General features: G+C 31.1%; 3 protein-coding genes across 3 annotated transcripts; all 3 read right to left on the bottom strand.

Annotated features, from left to right (window-relative positions):
* Positions 1-8133: 8133 nt before the first annotated feature.
* LOC134237705 (complement C1q tumor necrosis factor-related protein 3-like) lies at positions 8134-8978 on the bottom strand. Its single transcript, XM_062719845.1, has 2 exons — positions 8913-8978; positions 8134-8601 (listed from the first exon to the last, which is right to left on the bottom strand). The coding sequence occupies exons 1-2, from the start codon at positions 8965-8967 to the stop codon at positions 8195-8197; spliced, it is 462 nt and encodes a 153-aa protein (XP_062575829.1). The 5' UTR covers positions 8968-8978; the 3' UTR covers positions 8134-8194.
* A 1796-nt stretch (positions 8979-10774) lies between these two features.
* Positions 10775-11980, bottom strand: LOC134237740 (cholecystokinin receptor type A-like). Its single transcript, XM_062719893.1, has one exon. It carries the CDS (start codon positions 11978-11980, stop codon positions 10775-10777), a length of 1206 nt encoding a protein of 401 aa, XP_062575877.1.
* A 2233-nt stretch (positions 11981-14213) lies between these two features.
* Positions 14214-15446, bottom strand: LOC134237730 (5-hydroxytryptamine receptor 1A-beta-like). The gene has a single exon (XM_062719881.1). It carries the CDS (start codon positions 15444-15446, stop codon positions 14214-14216), a length of 1233 nt encoding a protein of 410 aa, XP_062575865.1.
* Positions 15447-16958: the final 1512 nt, after the last annotated feature.

The following is a 16958-nucleotide window of genomic DNA, read 5'->3' as shown; positions in this document are numbered from 1 at the left end:
TAAGGCCCATGGGCCTCTTGTCTCTAATTAGATTCTAGATTACATTATTTGCACATCATCTTCATGTTGAATGAACTCTCTGTTATCTCTCTGAAAAACCGAGGGAACTCCTTTGATTTGACAGAGGCATAATCAGTTTCTAAATGTATTCTGTCCCGACTCCTGTAACAAATTAAAAAAAAATTGAAAAAGCTTTTCTAATCGAATATGTAGTTTTAATCAGATAATTCAGTTTATACAGAAATCTTCAATTTGCACATTGATATAACTTTCCTTTTATAATATAGTTAAAAAGTCTTTATAGAGCATATCATATATATTATATTATATATGTCATATTTTGTCATAATTGTAGTTAATAAATGGTTTTGGGAAGTCAATATATTATGACTGAAATATTGCAAGCCTTATACTAAACCATCAAGGTTAATCAATTATAAATTTTAAAAAATAACATAATTAACCATTAATTTTATCAAATGCATGAGGTATCTTTTTTTAGTTTCTGTTGTCAGGGTTGTTAAGAGAAAGGGCATGGTGGACTGAAAACTGTTACTTCAGAGAAAAATCCCTTGGACAAGGTGTTGATATATATATGGGCTTGTTTGTATGTTATTAAATGTCTCTCTCAAGACTTTTTCTCTCAGATGGAGACGCCAACACTTGTCGTTGGACAGATGCATATTTTGTTCTATACTCGGCACTTACAGATATTGACCAGTGGCAGTCTTTTTCATGCCAGCACCTACTGCGACAAGGGACCTTAATTGGGTTATATAAGTATAATATAAGATAAGATATTTTTATAGTGTCGCATCGAAAGTACAGGTCTCCATGTCTCATAGTAAGATTCGAACCTGCAATGTAAGGATCAACTCCTTACTTCGCGACTTTAGGGCAGAGGCTCTAACCAATGCACCAGGCAGGCTACTCATATACTTGGAAGTGTTGACTAATAACCATCCAGTGGCAATGAGGAATTTCGACTGCAATAAAATTGACTTACTTATAACTAAGCACCTATGTCCTCCACATCATGGTCTTTTCTGTGCATGATGGCCAGTGGTGGGATTAGCAAGTGGGTCTTCATAGATGAAAGTTCTGAAGCCTAAATGGTACCAGCACACTACACGTGCTAAAAAAAATTGTGTGTTTGTGTTAATTATGTCATGTTTCATTTTTCTTTGAATGTAGACTTAGAGGTGGTCAAGAAAACTTACCCACTTCAAAAATAACACAAAAATAAGTCAAACTAATTCTAATCCATCATTGCAAAACAAGGCTTGGATGTTCGGGCCCACAATACAAAAATTGATTTGTTCGATGTACTCTGACATGTCCGGCACAATGTCTTGATTAAGTTATATAGCTTGATTTAGCTATATAGCTTGATTTATTTAAACAACTTTATTAAGCTATTCAGAAAAGCTGAATTAAGCTTCACTGTATTTTATCACATTTTTTCTCAAATGTTTTATTTTTTCAGCATGTGCAAAAAGTTTCACCATGTTGCAGTGGAAATATCAAAATTGAACTCTTCTGAATACAATACATGTAAAAATCACTCACCAAATTGTGTCTCCTTGAGAGACTTGAACTCATTTTTTTTTAAGTTTGGGGGCTATTGATGAGCGACCACACAGTCATTTCTTAAATGAAAGTATAAAGGAGGTCCGGATACGGTATAACTGATTGGTAACAGATCAACACAATGAGAAGCAATCATACTTATCCACGCCAATAATTTTTTCAGCACTGTAAACTTTTATTTTTCTTTTTAAATTTACTAAATTTTTTTCATTTTAAAGCAAAGATGTATAATTTCTATAGGATGCTTTTTGACTGAAAGTTTTTATAACAAAAAACTTGTGTAGCTATTAACAAACATGTCAAATGTGAACTGCTAAGAAATCTGTGATTTTATGACAGTTATCAATTTTTCAGCAGTGTAAACTACACGAAAATTAACCACCTACATGTACCTAACCATCTTGAAAATGTGGATCGAAGGGGACGGAGTACATTGAACAAAAATATTTTATTGATAAGTCAACACAGTATTCAGATTCCATATTGAAAAACAATGACATTGTATTGTAAACAATTTTGTCAACGGAAAAAAAGTTTTTGTGATCGCTGAAAGAAGGATATGGAAGAACCGAAAAGTAAAATTTTTGGGTTACCGACGATGTCAAACCAGGGAACGGCTTCGTATCACATGTACATGTGTAGCCAGGGTCCAGTCTACTATTATCGTATATATAGGTCCTTGGTAGTCTATAATATTTCAGTCAATGTACTCTAAAAATACTTTAAACTTTTCAATCAATACTTACTCACATATAATGCCAAAGAAAAGACCCGTCATATCTGATGAATTGACGAGTTCTCCATCGTATGATCGTAAAAAAAATCACGAAAATCCATGCTGTTGTTGTTTATTGCTACAGGTAGTGGAAACACGTGTTAATCAGCTGTTAATCTCAAATAATATCAACTCATACCGTAATGAGTCGTGTGAATGCGAGATTTTGTATTAAATCATTGTGTTTAAAAGTTTTTTTAAATTTCATGTAAGTATATGTTTAATTGTATTTTATATTAAGACGTATTTTTACGTAGACCTCTAGGGATCACACATTTTTTTATCAACACTGAATGAACTGATTGCACATTGCATAAATAAACAAAAATACATATGTTCTATGTTTCTCTAAAGGTGTTAAGATAATTACTGTTATTTTAAACCGTTTTTTTTAAATAATGCATCTATTCAAATAAAAATATTTAATTAAATATAATAGTACTACACATGTTGTTTGGAATGAGGCGCAACAAAAACGACCTTGATGTTCAATATTGACTACATTCAAATTTTCTACAAAATTACGCGGAGGTTCAAAATTCAAACTCTGATAATTCAGAAAATACAGAAAATAAAGAGACAAGTGAAGACTTGTTGAAATGGAAATTTTCTCTACTTTTACCAGCTGTATTTTGTTTTCCCTATTGCAACACAGAAATAAAGGTAAAACTACGTTTAATTTAAATATTACGAATAAAACACAGAAAAATCACATGCGTAGAAGAAAATTCTTCTTTTTACAAAATATTTAAAAGTAAAAGCAATAATTTTTACATATTTTGAAAGCACAGAAAATATCATTTTTAAATATATTAATTTTATCTAAATGATTTAATCAGGATAAAATATATCTATCGTCAGGATATTCGTCCTTGCTTTTGAAAATTGCATCATTTTCAAAAAGTCATGAATGTCTTCAAAACGTAAAATCTATCTATTACCGATTAATAAGGCTCGAAATTTTTACAGGGTCTGAAAGTAAAGAAAATTTCCTAACAGATAATATATAGTTTATATACCTTCATGCTATTATTAAAAATATACAGAGGTCCTGTTATCGCGATGTCGTGTTTTAACGTGCTATCGGTCATATTGACAGATGCGGTAGAGAAGGGGTTAAAGCTCATGATTGTGGCAAATCTAGATAATCAGAGAACTGTGCAAGTAAAAATTACAAGACAACAAAAATAAATCATTATCAGATATAATTTTATAAAGAAACATTCAGCCTGTCTGTCAAGCTAAAAGGCTTATTTATTTTCTCATATGAGTATATGTGAAAGATAGGTGTGCATGTGCCTGTGAATATCAGTGTGATTACGTAAATATTTTTTTTTATAAATTGGAACTGTATTAGGTGTTATTTGAAGACAGTCTGGCTCAACCACGTTACAAGTGTCTTTTTCACACATTTTGAAATTCTAATTCAGTATAATATACGTATTTAAAAACATTGTACACATTCATAGTAAAAAAAATTATAATAAAGTATAATATATATATAATATAATAATATAATATAATAATATATAATATAATATAATATAATATAATATAATATAATATAATATAATATAATATAATATAATATAGTATAATATGATATATTTATAACACGTCATTTGATTGGTTAAACGGTCCAAAGAAAAAAACTATGAAAAAATCGTCTCATTGTCTACATTGAAATTAAATTATAAGGAATTAAACTTATTTCAACTCATGATATACAATATAACAATATAACAAAACTTGGGGCAGTTTACGCTTTTCTATATACCGTTTTTCGTTTTAAAAGCTTTTAACTTGGTGTTAGTTGTTTATTGTACCTATATTACCTTATGCCATACAAATGTCCAAAGTATTAATCTCATCTTGTACACATGCTCTTAACTAATGGCAGTAGGAATATTTTGTCCTGTGCATCGTTTACGTAGTGGAAGTAATAAAATGTAACGGATGTCTCAAAATAAAACTAAACAGCCAGTTTATGATTGAAAGAATGATGTTCACGCTATTTATTTAGCATCAAATGTTTGAAATACTAATTAAACCATGCAAATGCAAATACTATATTTTTACCATGATTTGGGGGTATATTCGATTTTGAGTTAATACAAGGCAGAACATTTAAGTTTTATTTGCTGGAACAACAATGTAGTGTTAATTGTCACTTCAATTATTTAGTCCAATACGATCTGAATAATTGTTTTGTAAAACCATTCATTTGAAAACTGAAAGTAGCATGTCAATTCGCAAATTTCCGTACCTGGTGACAAATTTGAAGAAAGTGTGAACAACGTATACTCTTCATATCTACAGAAAAGCCTCTAAAGAATATCACCATTCATTCTTCACAATATCTTCAATGTAATGCAATTAATTTTATTTTTTTATTATTATTGAGATAAAACAGTGCAGCATTACATTGAAAACGAAAGTGTAATAATTTTTTTAACTCAAAATATATATGTATTGACATACACTCAACTCTTTGTTTTAAAAATCTTTATCTTCTTGATAGTGCTAAAAAATCCTATCGTTTAATGACTGTCATAACTGTTATATATGTGCTTTTCCCCACTAAAAAGTGACTCTTTCATTTTACAACAATATTTTTTTCACAGTTCAAACATGTAATATCTTTAATCCTAAAAGTAAAATCATAAAAACTCTTAATTAATAATTTTCGTAAAAATGAACATCTGAACAAAATATATGCTGACAATAGAGTAGGAAATATACCGAAAGGAAAAAAAAACGCAGGGTAGCATTATATTGACGGCATGACCGCAGATTACGAAAATTAATATGCACCAAATTAATGTTCAGATTTGATTAATTATGAAATGTTTGACTTACGTAGGGAAAAAGTTTAAAAGCTTAAAACATTTGCAAATTGTCGAAGATGATTTCTCAACAAATCTCGTTGTACCAGTTGATATATCTAATGCAAACACATTGTTTCCAATATATTTACAAACAATATGAATTTCTTGCAATCGAGGTATATTTTAAAAAAATTCCTTGAGGTCTGGTTTTCGAAGTAAAACAAAGAAAACAACAATTTACTGAGCGTTTCTTATAAAGATTCCCCAATAGAAAGTATTATTCGTTGTCAGAAATCAGAGGATCTGGAATGGTTTTCAACCAACCGCGACGCCGACAATAACGGGAAACATAGTCACGTGATGCAACCACTATTGAAATAACGACCACTATTGAAATAATTTTACCAATAGTGGTTGAGAGCACATTTCAATAGCAAACATAGTTAGTAACCACTATTGAAATAATTATATTAATAGTGGTTGAAAGTGCATTTCAATAGCAGACGTAGTTTGTAACCACTATTGAAATACAACTACTATTGAAATAAGTATCTCAATAGTGGTTGAGAGTGTTTTTCAATAACAAACACAGGTTTCAACCGCTATTGAAACATGACCACTATTGAAATAATTATTCCAATAGTGGGTGAGATTCACATAGGTTGCAACCACTATTGAAATAATGTTCAATTTTGAAAAAAAGATTTCAATATGGATTAATGTATGATTTTAGTTTTGAAACATTATCACCAACTATCAAAATAATTATTTAAATCACTTTTGAAATCATTCTTTCAATAACTATCTAAATCATTATTTAAGGACAGATGATACAAACAAAATATGGATGCCTGGATTGGTATATATTTTTTGGTCTGATTTCATTAAAATGATGCAAATAATAAATTTCTAGAATATAAAGAAATTTTGCCTCACTAAAACAATCCTTATTAATTTATGCACTTTAATTATTAATGTATATATTTTCACTCCAAATCCAATTTTTGTGAAATTTTGGATAAAAACTAAAAAATTACGCGGTGAAACTTTACTTTCTATACTGACCGTATTTCAATAGTGGTTGAAACCTATGGTCATCATATTGAAATGCACTCTCACCCACCATTGAAGTAATTATTTCAATAGTGGTCGTATTTCAATAGTGGATTATACCTACATTTGTTATTGAAATGCACTCTCAACCACTATTGATATAATTATTTCAACAGTGGTCGTATTTCAATTGTGGTTTTTACCTATGTTTGATATTGAAATACACGCTCACCCACTATTGAAATAATTTTTTCAATAGTGGTCGTATTTCAATAGTGGTTACAAACTATGTTTGCTATTGAAATGCACATTCAACCACTATTGATATAATTATTTCAATTATTTCAATAGTGGTCGTATTTCAACAGTGGTTACTAACTATGTTTGTTATTGAAATGCACTCTCAACCACTATTGATATAATTATTTCAATAGTGGTCGTTATTTCAATAGTGGTTGCAACAGTCACGTTATGATCCGGTAATTCATCCCGTCTCCTGTTTAATCGCCAAATTTCTTCCATAAAACCGCTTTTAATAAAGTAGACTGTCATAATTATTACATGTACCGCAAAACCAAAATCAACAGTTGTGTGTTTTTTTTTTAGCCGGTTAACATTTCGTTTGTATTCTTTTCACTAGCGCATTCGCGCGTCGTTAGACTTATTTTTCGGCGTTGTTACCCATGCTTAATATAGTCAGGGTTTGAAAGATATACGCTCTGAAGAATTCCATGCAAAGGAGATTCAAGGTTGTGACAGATGCGAGTGGAAAACATTGCAGACAATGAGAATTTTCGACTTTCATTTTTAAGGGGTATCGTCATATGAGTTTCAATAACTCATAAAATATGAAAAAAAAATCAAGTGCAATTTTGGTTACATTTTCTTTAAGGATGACTTTTAAATTCATAAAGGAATACTGAAAAAAGCAAGAAAAATAGATTTAATTCCTTCCAAAAGTTTACACTACTCTTTCTTTTTTCCTTTCAGTATATTAGAAAGAAAGAGAGAATACTAAAAATAAAGTTGTGGGTGTATATAAAAATAGAAGTAAAATGTATTTAACATGACCATTTTCTATTGTGTTGTAGTAGAATAAAGTGAATATGTGTTAAACGATAACGGCAGGTATCATATTATCTCTATTATGATAAATTTACCTGAGATACTTGAGGGAATTACAATTGAAAAAACATATAGTCATAAACGTTCAAGTGAATTCGAAGTTATGAAAGGTAGGAACGCTTGCACTGGATCAAACATATAAAGTCTTGAAAGATACAACATTTCATGTCTTTGCAAATATGACAACATGGATATAAAGTACATGTATAAATCAGTCACAAATGTGGTGCAGTAGTAAACTAGAGGTATTGTGAGCAATGAGCTTACTAAATGATACTCTCTGCCTTCCATATAAATAAAATGGCAGTGTCCCTGTATTGTTAGGAGAAACCTAAATATGTTTCGGATCAAAACATAAAATAGGATGTGTACAATAGCAAAATAAAATAAAGATAATGTGACAGTTTCACCACATTTTATTCAGTGGTATGGGGGGAGTTGCAGATTAGTGTAACAGACAGATGGACGGACGGACATCCCGATTACTATATACCTTTCCGCTTTTCAATCCAGGGATTTTAAAAGTATATCATTGACACAGATTCTATCAAAGAAACAATATATATTATGCACATTTCTCTGTTGGGTATGATATCTATTATTAGTCGAGAGAGGGGAAAGATTGTTGAATACTGCACCCCTTCAGCTTGAGCAAAGCAGCAACAAATTTAACAAATATGTACAAGAAAAAATAATAAAAAACCAAGAATATTGCCATATTTTGCATCATTGTTCATTTATTTACTTTATAGATAGTACTTTATAGATAGTATAAGCTTTGAAACATGCTTTTTGATATTTAATAATGGATTGTAAACATCTTTCAAATGTTTTCTGAAATGAGGACACCAGAAAACATATTATAGACCGCTACTTTATGTAGATGTCTACCTGAATATGCCTGTCTTGTCCACACGCTATCTCCTTTTTGTAGGACCAACACAACTGTCTGTGAGCTGTGATCAAATCTAGAAGGATTGGAATAAATCGTGGATACTTTGATACCATTCTTTACCATCTGAATATGAATTGTTTCATCGTTGTATGCCATTATGGAACAGGAAAACAAGTATAATCCTTTCTTTGGAGCAACAAAGTGTCCAGTCCATTTGTTGTAACTGTTACCGTAATTAGTAATAATTTTGTCGTACCTGATCGCTTGTCCGTGTCCCAAATGAGTGTCTCTTGAAAGTTGCACTGAAAATCCTATGGCAGGACTTGAGTAGACCTCTGTGAATCAAAAGATAGACGTTTAAAATCAATTCCTGACATTTTGTAACATTGCAGTTCTTACTGCAACACTTTTTGTGACTCAAAATTAAGAAATTTGTTTAAACATTAATTGTCTTTAGTTGAATATATTATTTCTCAATATCTTGCTTTTGTAATACGAACCTTAGTTTTATATCAATACAGTCTTATTAAAATCGCATATTTTACGTATGAACCGTTTGTGCAACATCTTATTATATTTTAAATGAACAATAAAAGTTGAGGTACTTTTACAAGGATTGATTTTTTTTTAGCAAAGACATATTTACCTTCTATGATGGATGTTTGTAGAAAGACAATCAAACACAGAGGAAGGAAAACCATTCTCTTTGTCTTTAAATCTCAAAAATATGAAACATATAAAATTCCTAGAATGATAATGTCTTTTATTATATAGATATTGAAGCAGGAAGTAAATGTAAAATTCATATTTACAATACCTCAATGATCAGCAAAAAACTTCTTGATGAATATACTATTACAGATTTATTGGTGATTTTCGTGCAGATATTCATTGATTTTTCAAAAATAAAACCCTCGCATGTTGTCACGTTTTGAAAAGAGGACGTTGATTTTCTCTTTAAAAGATGTATTAAAAACTTACACCATAAACTAACGGCCCGTACATGCCTACTTGAATGTTTATTTACTAATTTCTGTAGAATTCGTATTGCGTATACATGTATCATGTAAAGGCTACTTATTCAGATTTCCTTACATTTCTGGTAGAAAAAAAAATATAAAAAAATATTTATTTCTGTTAATGAAATATTTAGAGATTGTTGTTGCTCACGTTAATTTAAGTTTACAAAGTAAACGCAATATTCAAATTTTTTATTAAATTATTCATATTTATACTTTCTTGATAAAGCAGTTCTATGTTATATAGTATTATTTTTCTTTACCATAAAATGACTAACATTATACATCTGTATTAAATTATATACATGTGATTAAACGCTACATGTATATCGGCACAAGAGACAACCTGCTGAACGTATATAGATATTCACCTCGCATAAAACATGTTTTCATACATATATAGCTAGATAAAATGTTGATATATGCATCATTGATTTCACTCCTCCATGTCACCAGATCCCACCTCTGATGTTTTAGAGGTCTATGTTTGCTCTGATTCAAATTTTATTGTTTAATTGACTTTTGTGCTTAACTACAGTTCGTTATCTCCATATATTTTATGATGAGGCTGTCAAAGGGTCCTGTTTTCAGTAAAGAAACTTTGATAAAGGGATTCAAGGAGCAGTTTTTTTTTAGTGTAACCTTGCCTTTTAATTTTAACTTTAACTGGTGATAACTCTTTTGGTGAAATTTGAGACAGATAGAGAGTTTGAAATATTCCCATGATAATACTTTAACATAGATTCGCAATGACCTTGACCTATGACCCAGTAACTAGGTTTTAAATCAAAACTTTTAAACTTTAAATCAAAAATTTTAAACTTTAAATCAAGGAGCACTCTAAAGATGAATTATTTTGTGTGCAAAATGAATTGAAAGAAAAAAATAATTCATCTAATGTTTGCTTTTACAAAACAATATCTGGACGGTGATCCTCACAGATATCTCCTCCGACCACAAGAACATTTTTTTTATTACAATTTTTAGGTATTTATTGGAAAGATGTGTCGGATATCAGTGCATAAACATTTTGTTGATAGGCAAGGTTATGCCGTTTTTTTTCTAAAAACGAATATTTCTCAAATGAAGAATTTTAGAATTGAGAAAACGTGGAACTCGACTCATTAATTTTTTTTAATTTTACCTTTTTGTTACCTATGTTTATTCTATCACTACATATTAATTCCTTTTTAAAACAGGTATACATGACATCAGGTTTTTGATTCTGGAGTTTTGTTACGTAATCTGGAGTCTCCCAAAAATAGGGATCATTTTGTCATTTCAAACAATGAATAAGTTTATTATTATTCACACTTGTTTTACTTGTCAGATAAAAAAAAATCCTACAAAATAGAAACAAACAAACTATAAAGGACATAACACAATATTGAAAATATTTATTACAGTACCAATTGTTGATTCAATATCATAACTTTGTTCCTACATCCCCTCTTAATTGTCAACAATGGTAATAAATCTAAAACAAACTTCATTGTCTTCTAAAACAATTTCTCAACTGCTCTCTATATTTAGCATCAAAATACCCGTATATAAACGGATTAACAACATGATTTATAAACAGAAGGCGCGGTAGATAAATCCAGGTTAATGTCTCTCCTTTGGTCAGAGTGATGTAGTTGAAATCCTTGATAGTGTACGTGAGTAGAAGAAGAATAAGGGGAGGAATGTAGGACAGAATATATGTTACGATAACAACAAGAAACATGATACTTATTCTCCTCTGTAATCTTACATTTTGTGGGCGGAAGCGAATATCCATGGTTGTCACATTGTTTGGGATTTCAGCTCGAGTTTCCTCTGATTTAGTCTGACTAGAATTATCCTGAGAAATAGAGACATTTTTAGTTTCTGTACCCGTAGGGATTGATTTCTCACTGTGATGTTCTGTTGTGGGATGACTAGGTTCATTAACGTAATGATCTGTTTCTTCACCAGCAGAATTTGAAACTGAGGAGCCAGAGAATGAGTAGTATTGGTTACATCGTTTTTTGTCTAAAGGGGTGCATGTGGAGAAAATAATGTTCTTTGACAGTCTTAGTTGTCGCAGAACAGGGGAATAAAAACCTGCAGTCATAACAATATTCAACACTGAAATTAAAACTAACAGTCCAAAATAAGCTACAACTCCGGTTGAATTTGCCACGGAAAATTTGCAGACCCTAGTTGAAATTGTTTGGTTCATGTAGATATCATCCATTATTTTCACTCCGGATGTTTTCAGAACTGGAACAGAATATGCTAAACTGAAGATACACACCAATGCAAAGGAAACTCTTTTCCAGAAGTGTGTCATTCTCGGTCCAAATGGTCTACACACTAAGAGGTACCTCTGAATAGATATCAGCAACAGGACGTGTGCTGAGATCCCCGTGACAAGAAACTGGAAGAATGATAAGATTCGACAAACGTTGTCATTCGGATACACGTAAAAATAAAGATTTCCTATCACGTAGAACGGAGCAATAGTAAGGCTTCCCACGAGGTCAACAAGTGCGAGTAGCGGGATGAAATAACGCTCTCCTCTTTCTTTGATTCGATAGAAATATATCACTATGATAGAACAATTTCCTGTCACCCCTATCACAGCAGCCATGATGATTAACACGGTGTTAGGTAAGCTTAATTCCAGGTAACTTTCCTGCAGTATAACTAAAGCGTTGGTTTTGTTCAGCATTTTGCACAGAAAAGGTGGACTCTGTTATGATATAAATCTTCTCTTTCTTATTCAGGTAATGATATACTTAAGTTTAAGCAAAATCATTTTGTGTTTTAGAAATCATTTAAAACAAATGTTTACTTCCTTATCCTGATAACGTTGACATTACCCTAAGTTGAGTTTCACTTTAAAATCTATCTTTTGAAGCCCTACATTTTCTGATTTAATAAGCCATTTAATATGTCCGTATTTAAGAATTTAAAACAGTGTAATACAATATACAGATAAGATATAAAAAATATCCCTGTAGTTTAATGTAAAGATATATATTTATAAAAAATAATATGGTATATCATCAATCCAAGTCCATCTTCCATCTGACAGTTCAAAGAGGGCATGTTTATCTGTTATACGAATAGTAGAGCATTGAAGCTGTAAACTATTTTTTTTTTTATTGAAATAACATTTTCACATGTACATGTATGATAATTTTAGTATGGTACACAATAACATCGGATCTACACACAATACAGATTAATACTTACAGAATGCAAAACTTTTTCTTGATGGTATTTTCTAAGTGTTCAGCGCCATGATTACATACTGAATATCTAATTCAGGATCCCATCACCAAAGTATTTCCCTAACGGTGTTGTGCATGGTGTATTGTTTTCAAACAGACTATTATTTTCCATTAATATGTTTATTTTAAGAACATATGTCTATTTGTGTTAAAGAAATGTATATTGTACCTAACGATTAGTCTTAAGTTTTAAAAATTATTTAAATATGCTAAAATATGCTAAAAACTGTTCTAACAAGTCCTCCACATGATGTTGCCTCTGACATTAGAGACCTAACTCCTTTTTGTAAATAGAGTTTATAGTTTTGAACAATATATTAGACACGAATTCGAAAATGATTAAAATGAAGTAAGATAAAATAAGACACTGTAATGGTAAGGAACAGGTTTCGGAAATGCCTGTTCTAATCATCTAAATGGCCAGATGCTTCATCGTCATTATAAATTGCCATATTGATGATATTCAGCGATGTTTAATCGAAGAAACAAAATTAAAGTAACCATAAGATAATTGTTAATTGATAATACAAGGGGTAATTAAAAAGTGCCTGAACTACGTCTATACAGTGTACTTGTATTTGTACAACCAAAGTTCAGATCAGAATGAAATTTGGCACACACTGAGTCATATAATACGTTCTGTAGAGAGAATATGTAATGAAATAGTTTACTCCATAATTTGACGTCGCAATGTGAACGTGACGTCAATATCTAGATCACTTGTGACAAAAAACAATGGTTTACTCAGTCGTACTTGAACAACGCACGCCTGTAATGTTAATCTTATATCTCGGAAATTCTTCTGCAGGGATTTTTCCGTTATTTCCCGATCATGACAAGGAGCACACGGCGAGTGTTCAGTTGGCAGGGAATGATCACTCCTCCATGGTACCTGATCCCACCTCTGATGTTTTTCAGATCCGTGTTTGCTCTGCTCCTATTTTGTTTTTTTTAATGGACTTTGATATTGAATACTGTTCGTTATCCCCATATCATTAATCTTACCGAAGTAATTTTGCAAATAAACAATGACAAGGTAAGTATTTTTTAAAGTTTCTTTTTCATTTGAAAAGCAGCTGTCAATGATGTAAGAAATGCTGGAGATTATTGTGGGGAATGTTTTTATGAAAAAGTTGAAAAGTCAAAAGATTTTATGTTTTTGATTTTATTACACAGATTCACTATAGCTTTAAATCTTCAAAAAACTGGGGGACAAAAATCAGATAAAAATCAATATATCTAATATAGTTAATTATATTTAACTACTGTAAGTAACTTCTTGTTAGGGATGTGACGTATTTCTCATACATTCTCAACATATGCAAAAGGCCTTTAAATTTTGACTTTAACTGTTTAAATGTTGTCCAGAATTTTTGAATACCCATCAATACATTGTCTTTCAATAAAAATAGCCAGTGTCTGGACGTTAATGCTTAATATCTTGTTTACCTTTTTTAAAATGCCTGAATAATTTCATTCGTCCTAGAAAACCTGCCAAATCCATTTAAATAGAGCAAAAACTTAGTTTACATCATATATATCAGATAGCTTTATCTTGATAGCTATATCAGACAGTATTTTACCTCTACATGAATAATGTATTTTTTAAACTTTTATTTAAGAGTAAAGGGACAGTTTACAAGAGTTATAGAATATTAGAATATTAAATCAGTTGATGATGTGTCTTTTCCTTTTAAAACACGTTGTCAGTTGATCTCTTAATTTTGTATCATAATATCCATATATGAATGGATTGATCACATGGTTCAAAAACACCAGACGAGGAAGGTATATCCACAGCACAGACTCTGTCTTTGTTAAGGTTAAAAAATTAAAATTTTCGATGGCGTATGTTAGTACCAAAAACACGAGGGGAGGAATGTAAGAGATAATGTATGCCAAGATAAGCACAAAGAACATCATAGTTAACCTCCTTTGAACTGATTTACGCTTTGACTTGGTTTCTTTCATTTCTTTCGGTTTGTCATCTGTATTCTCATTCTTTGAAATGTTTGGATTATTAGTACCAACATCCTCTGTATCGTCTGTCTCTGTAATACTTCCGGGTTCTGCATTTTTACCTGGAGATAAATTTGAAACTGGGAGTTCATTTGTCGCTGGAGTTGAAGCATTAGAGACCGAGATTGTTTTCATTTCAATTTGCTCGGCGTTTGAATCCGAAACAGCCTCTAGTTCTGTGGGAACGGTGTCTTCTTTATATTTGTTAGCTACCTTTCTACGAAAAGAACGAAATGCTATTCTTACTTGTTTAAGAACAGGAATATAAAAGGCTCCCGTTGCTACAATGTTACCTATTATGATAAGGGACAAAATTCCAAAATAAATCGTTATGTATGACGATGAATCAGCCGAAAATTTGCATATCTTGACAGTAACATTGTGATTTAGGTACACTTCTTGGGAAGTTTTCACTCCAGCTGTTCCCAAAATTGGAACTGAATAGACTACTGTAATTCCACAAACTAGTCCCAGTGCAACTCTTTTCCAATATAACGTCATTTTTGGTCCAAATGGTTTACACACTAGAAGGTATCTTTGTATTGATATCAACAATAGTACATGAGCAGATATTCCCGGTACACACACCTGTAGGGCGCTCAGTAGTCGACAGATGACGTCATTGGGGTAGTTATAAAAATAAGAGTTGTCCATGATGTTGTATAAGGAGCTGGTGATGCTTGCCAGAAAGTCAATAACTGCCAGAATCGGAATGTAGTAACGTTCTCCTCGGTCTTTGATCCGAAAGAAATAAAAGAATATAATCATTAAATTCCCAGCTATTCCCACAAGAGCTGCTATACCAATCAGAATTGTACAACCTAAAGCAAGATCAAAATAAGAACTTTGTAGCAATAAAGTGTAGTTCGTAGAGTTCTCCATGGCTTGTATATGTAACAAATAATCTATTTTAATCAGATTCTACTTTCAGTGACAAAAGGAAGAAAACGTTTAATCCTGCATCCTGTTACGCTCACTACTCTGATCAGAATGAATATATAATTTATGCTTGTTTCCGCGTGAGTTTTTCTTATTATTTGTATATCTCTCATCTTTCATTATAGAAAGCTTACTTATATTGGGCATAATGCTCATTACAATATCTCCCTGAATACTGAGCGAAATTTCAGGGTTTTTTTTAACAAATAGTTAAAAGTTTCTTCTGTCAACATGTCTTCCTTATATAATAACTTATGAACCTACTATCCAATTATTAATGGTATCAAGTTTGTAGATAGAATACAATAATCATTAGAAAATCACATTTTATCAACAATCAAGGTTTCTAGTAAATTTAGTACATGTATAATTGTATATTAGTCTAATAGATCCTTTCCCTGCAACTGTACATCCGAATACATACAAATGTGAAAATCTCAACACACAATCTAATTGATTGTGTGCACGGCTACATTATTGTACCACATCTTTGTTACTTTGTTAGTAAAATGTCTAAGTAACGAACAATATTCAACTTTTAAAGTAAAAAAGATTAAAAGCAGAGCAAAAACGGGCCTTTAAAACATTGGAATGTGGTTCAGATGTAGTGGTGGAGTACTTATCCCCTGGTGACCTGTCACACCCGCCATGGGCCCTTTTTTCATCAAGTAGACTAGATGAAACATACTCCCGTCATTTTCTGCATAGAAACAATGGTTAAGCAAACGGTATGAACCGATTGAGACAAAATATGACCCAGTGAGAGGTTACATGTAATGTTAAAAATTGATTGTACTTGAAACATGCTCTGTGTTATAGAATAAGATGGGAAATGTAAACACCATATATGCGGGAGATAACTGAATATAACTGCATAAATAAGGAAAGGTGATGACGGAAAAGTTTAAGTCATCTCGTTTGTCATATAATTTAATTTTAATTTTCTCCTATCTTAAAATATCAAGAAAACATCCTTATTTGAAACTGATGGATGACAGACTCCGTACACGTGCTCTTTTATATTTCAAGTTAATATGAAATTGCATATTATCTCTGATGTTCTCAATTCAAATATATTTGTAAAAGTGACAATTATTTTGTAATTTTTGGAATCAGAATTATATATTTCAGCACGTTTAAACCAGATTTTTAATAATTGTTTGCAACTATTTATTTTTATAAAATATAATCAATGAAAAGAAATGCAGAAACATGAATTTATAGTGGTTTTGCATTATTTCTAGCGGAATATTGTCTAGTGCAAATTATTATATCATTATTCAAAAAATTCGCTAGTAATAAAACTGGAGGAGATACAGTTTAACTTATATTCTGAAAATGTATTTTGCCCTAATTTTCATGATTCCTTTATAAAACTTCATGTTTTATATACAAGGATTCACCTCAATTGTTCAGGTGATTTGTATTTTTTTTTTCAGTGAAATGTTGAGCTTT

Source organism: Saccostrea cucullata, unplaced genomic scaffold (genome assembly GCF_032062105.1).
Source record: "Saccostrea cucullata isolate Sc308-1 unplaced genomic scaffold, CSIRO_AGI_Scuc_v1 ctg2862, whole genome shotgun sequence".
NCBI lineage: Eukaryota > Metazoa > Mollusca > Bivalvia > Ostreida > Ostreidae > Saccostrea > Saccostrea cuccullata.
This window is presented reverse-complemented; position numbering and strand designations above follow the sequence as displayed.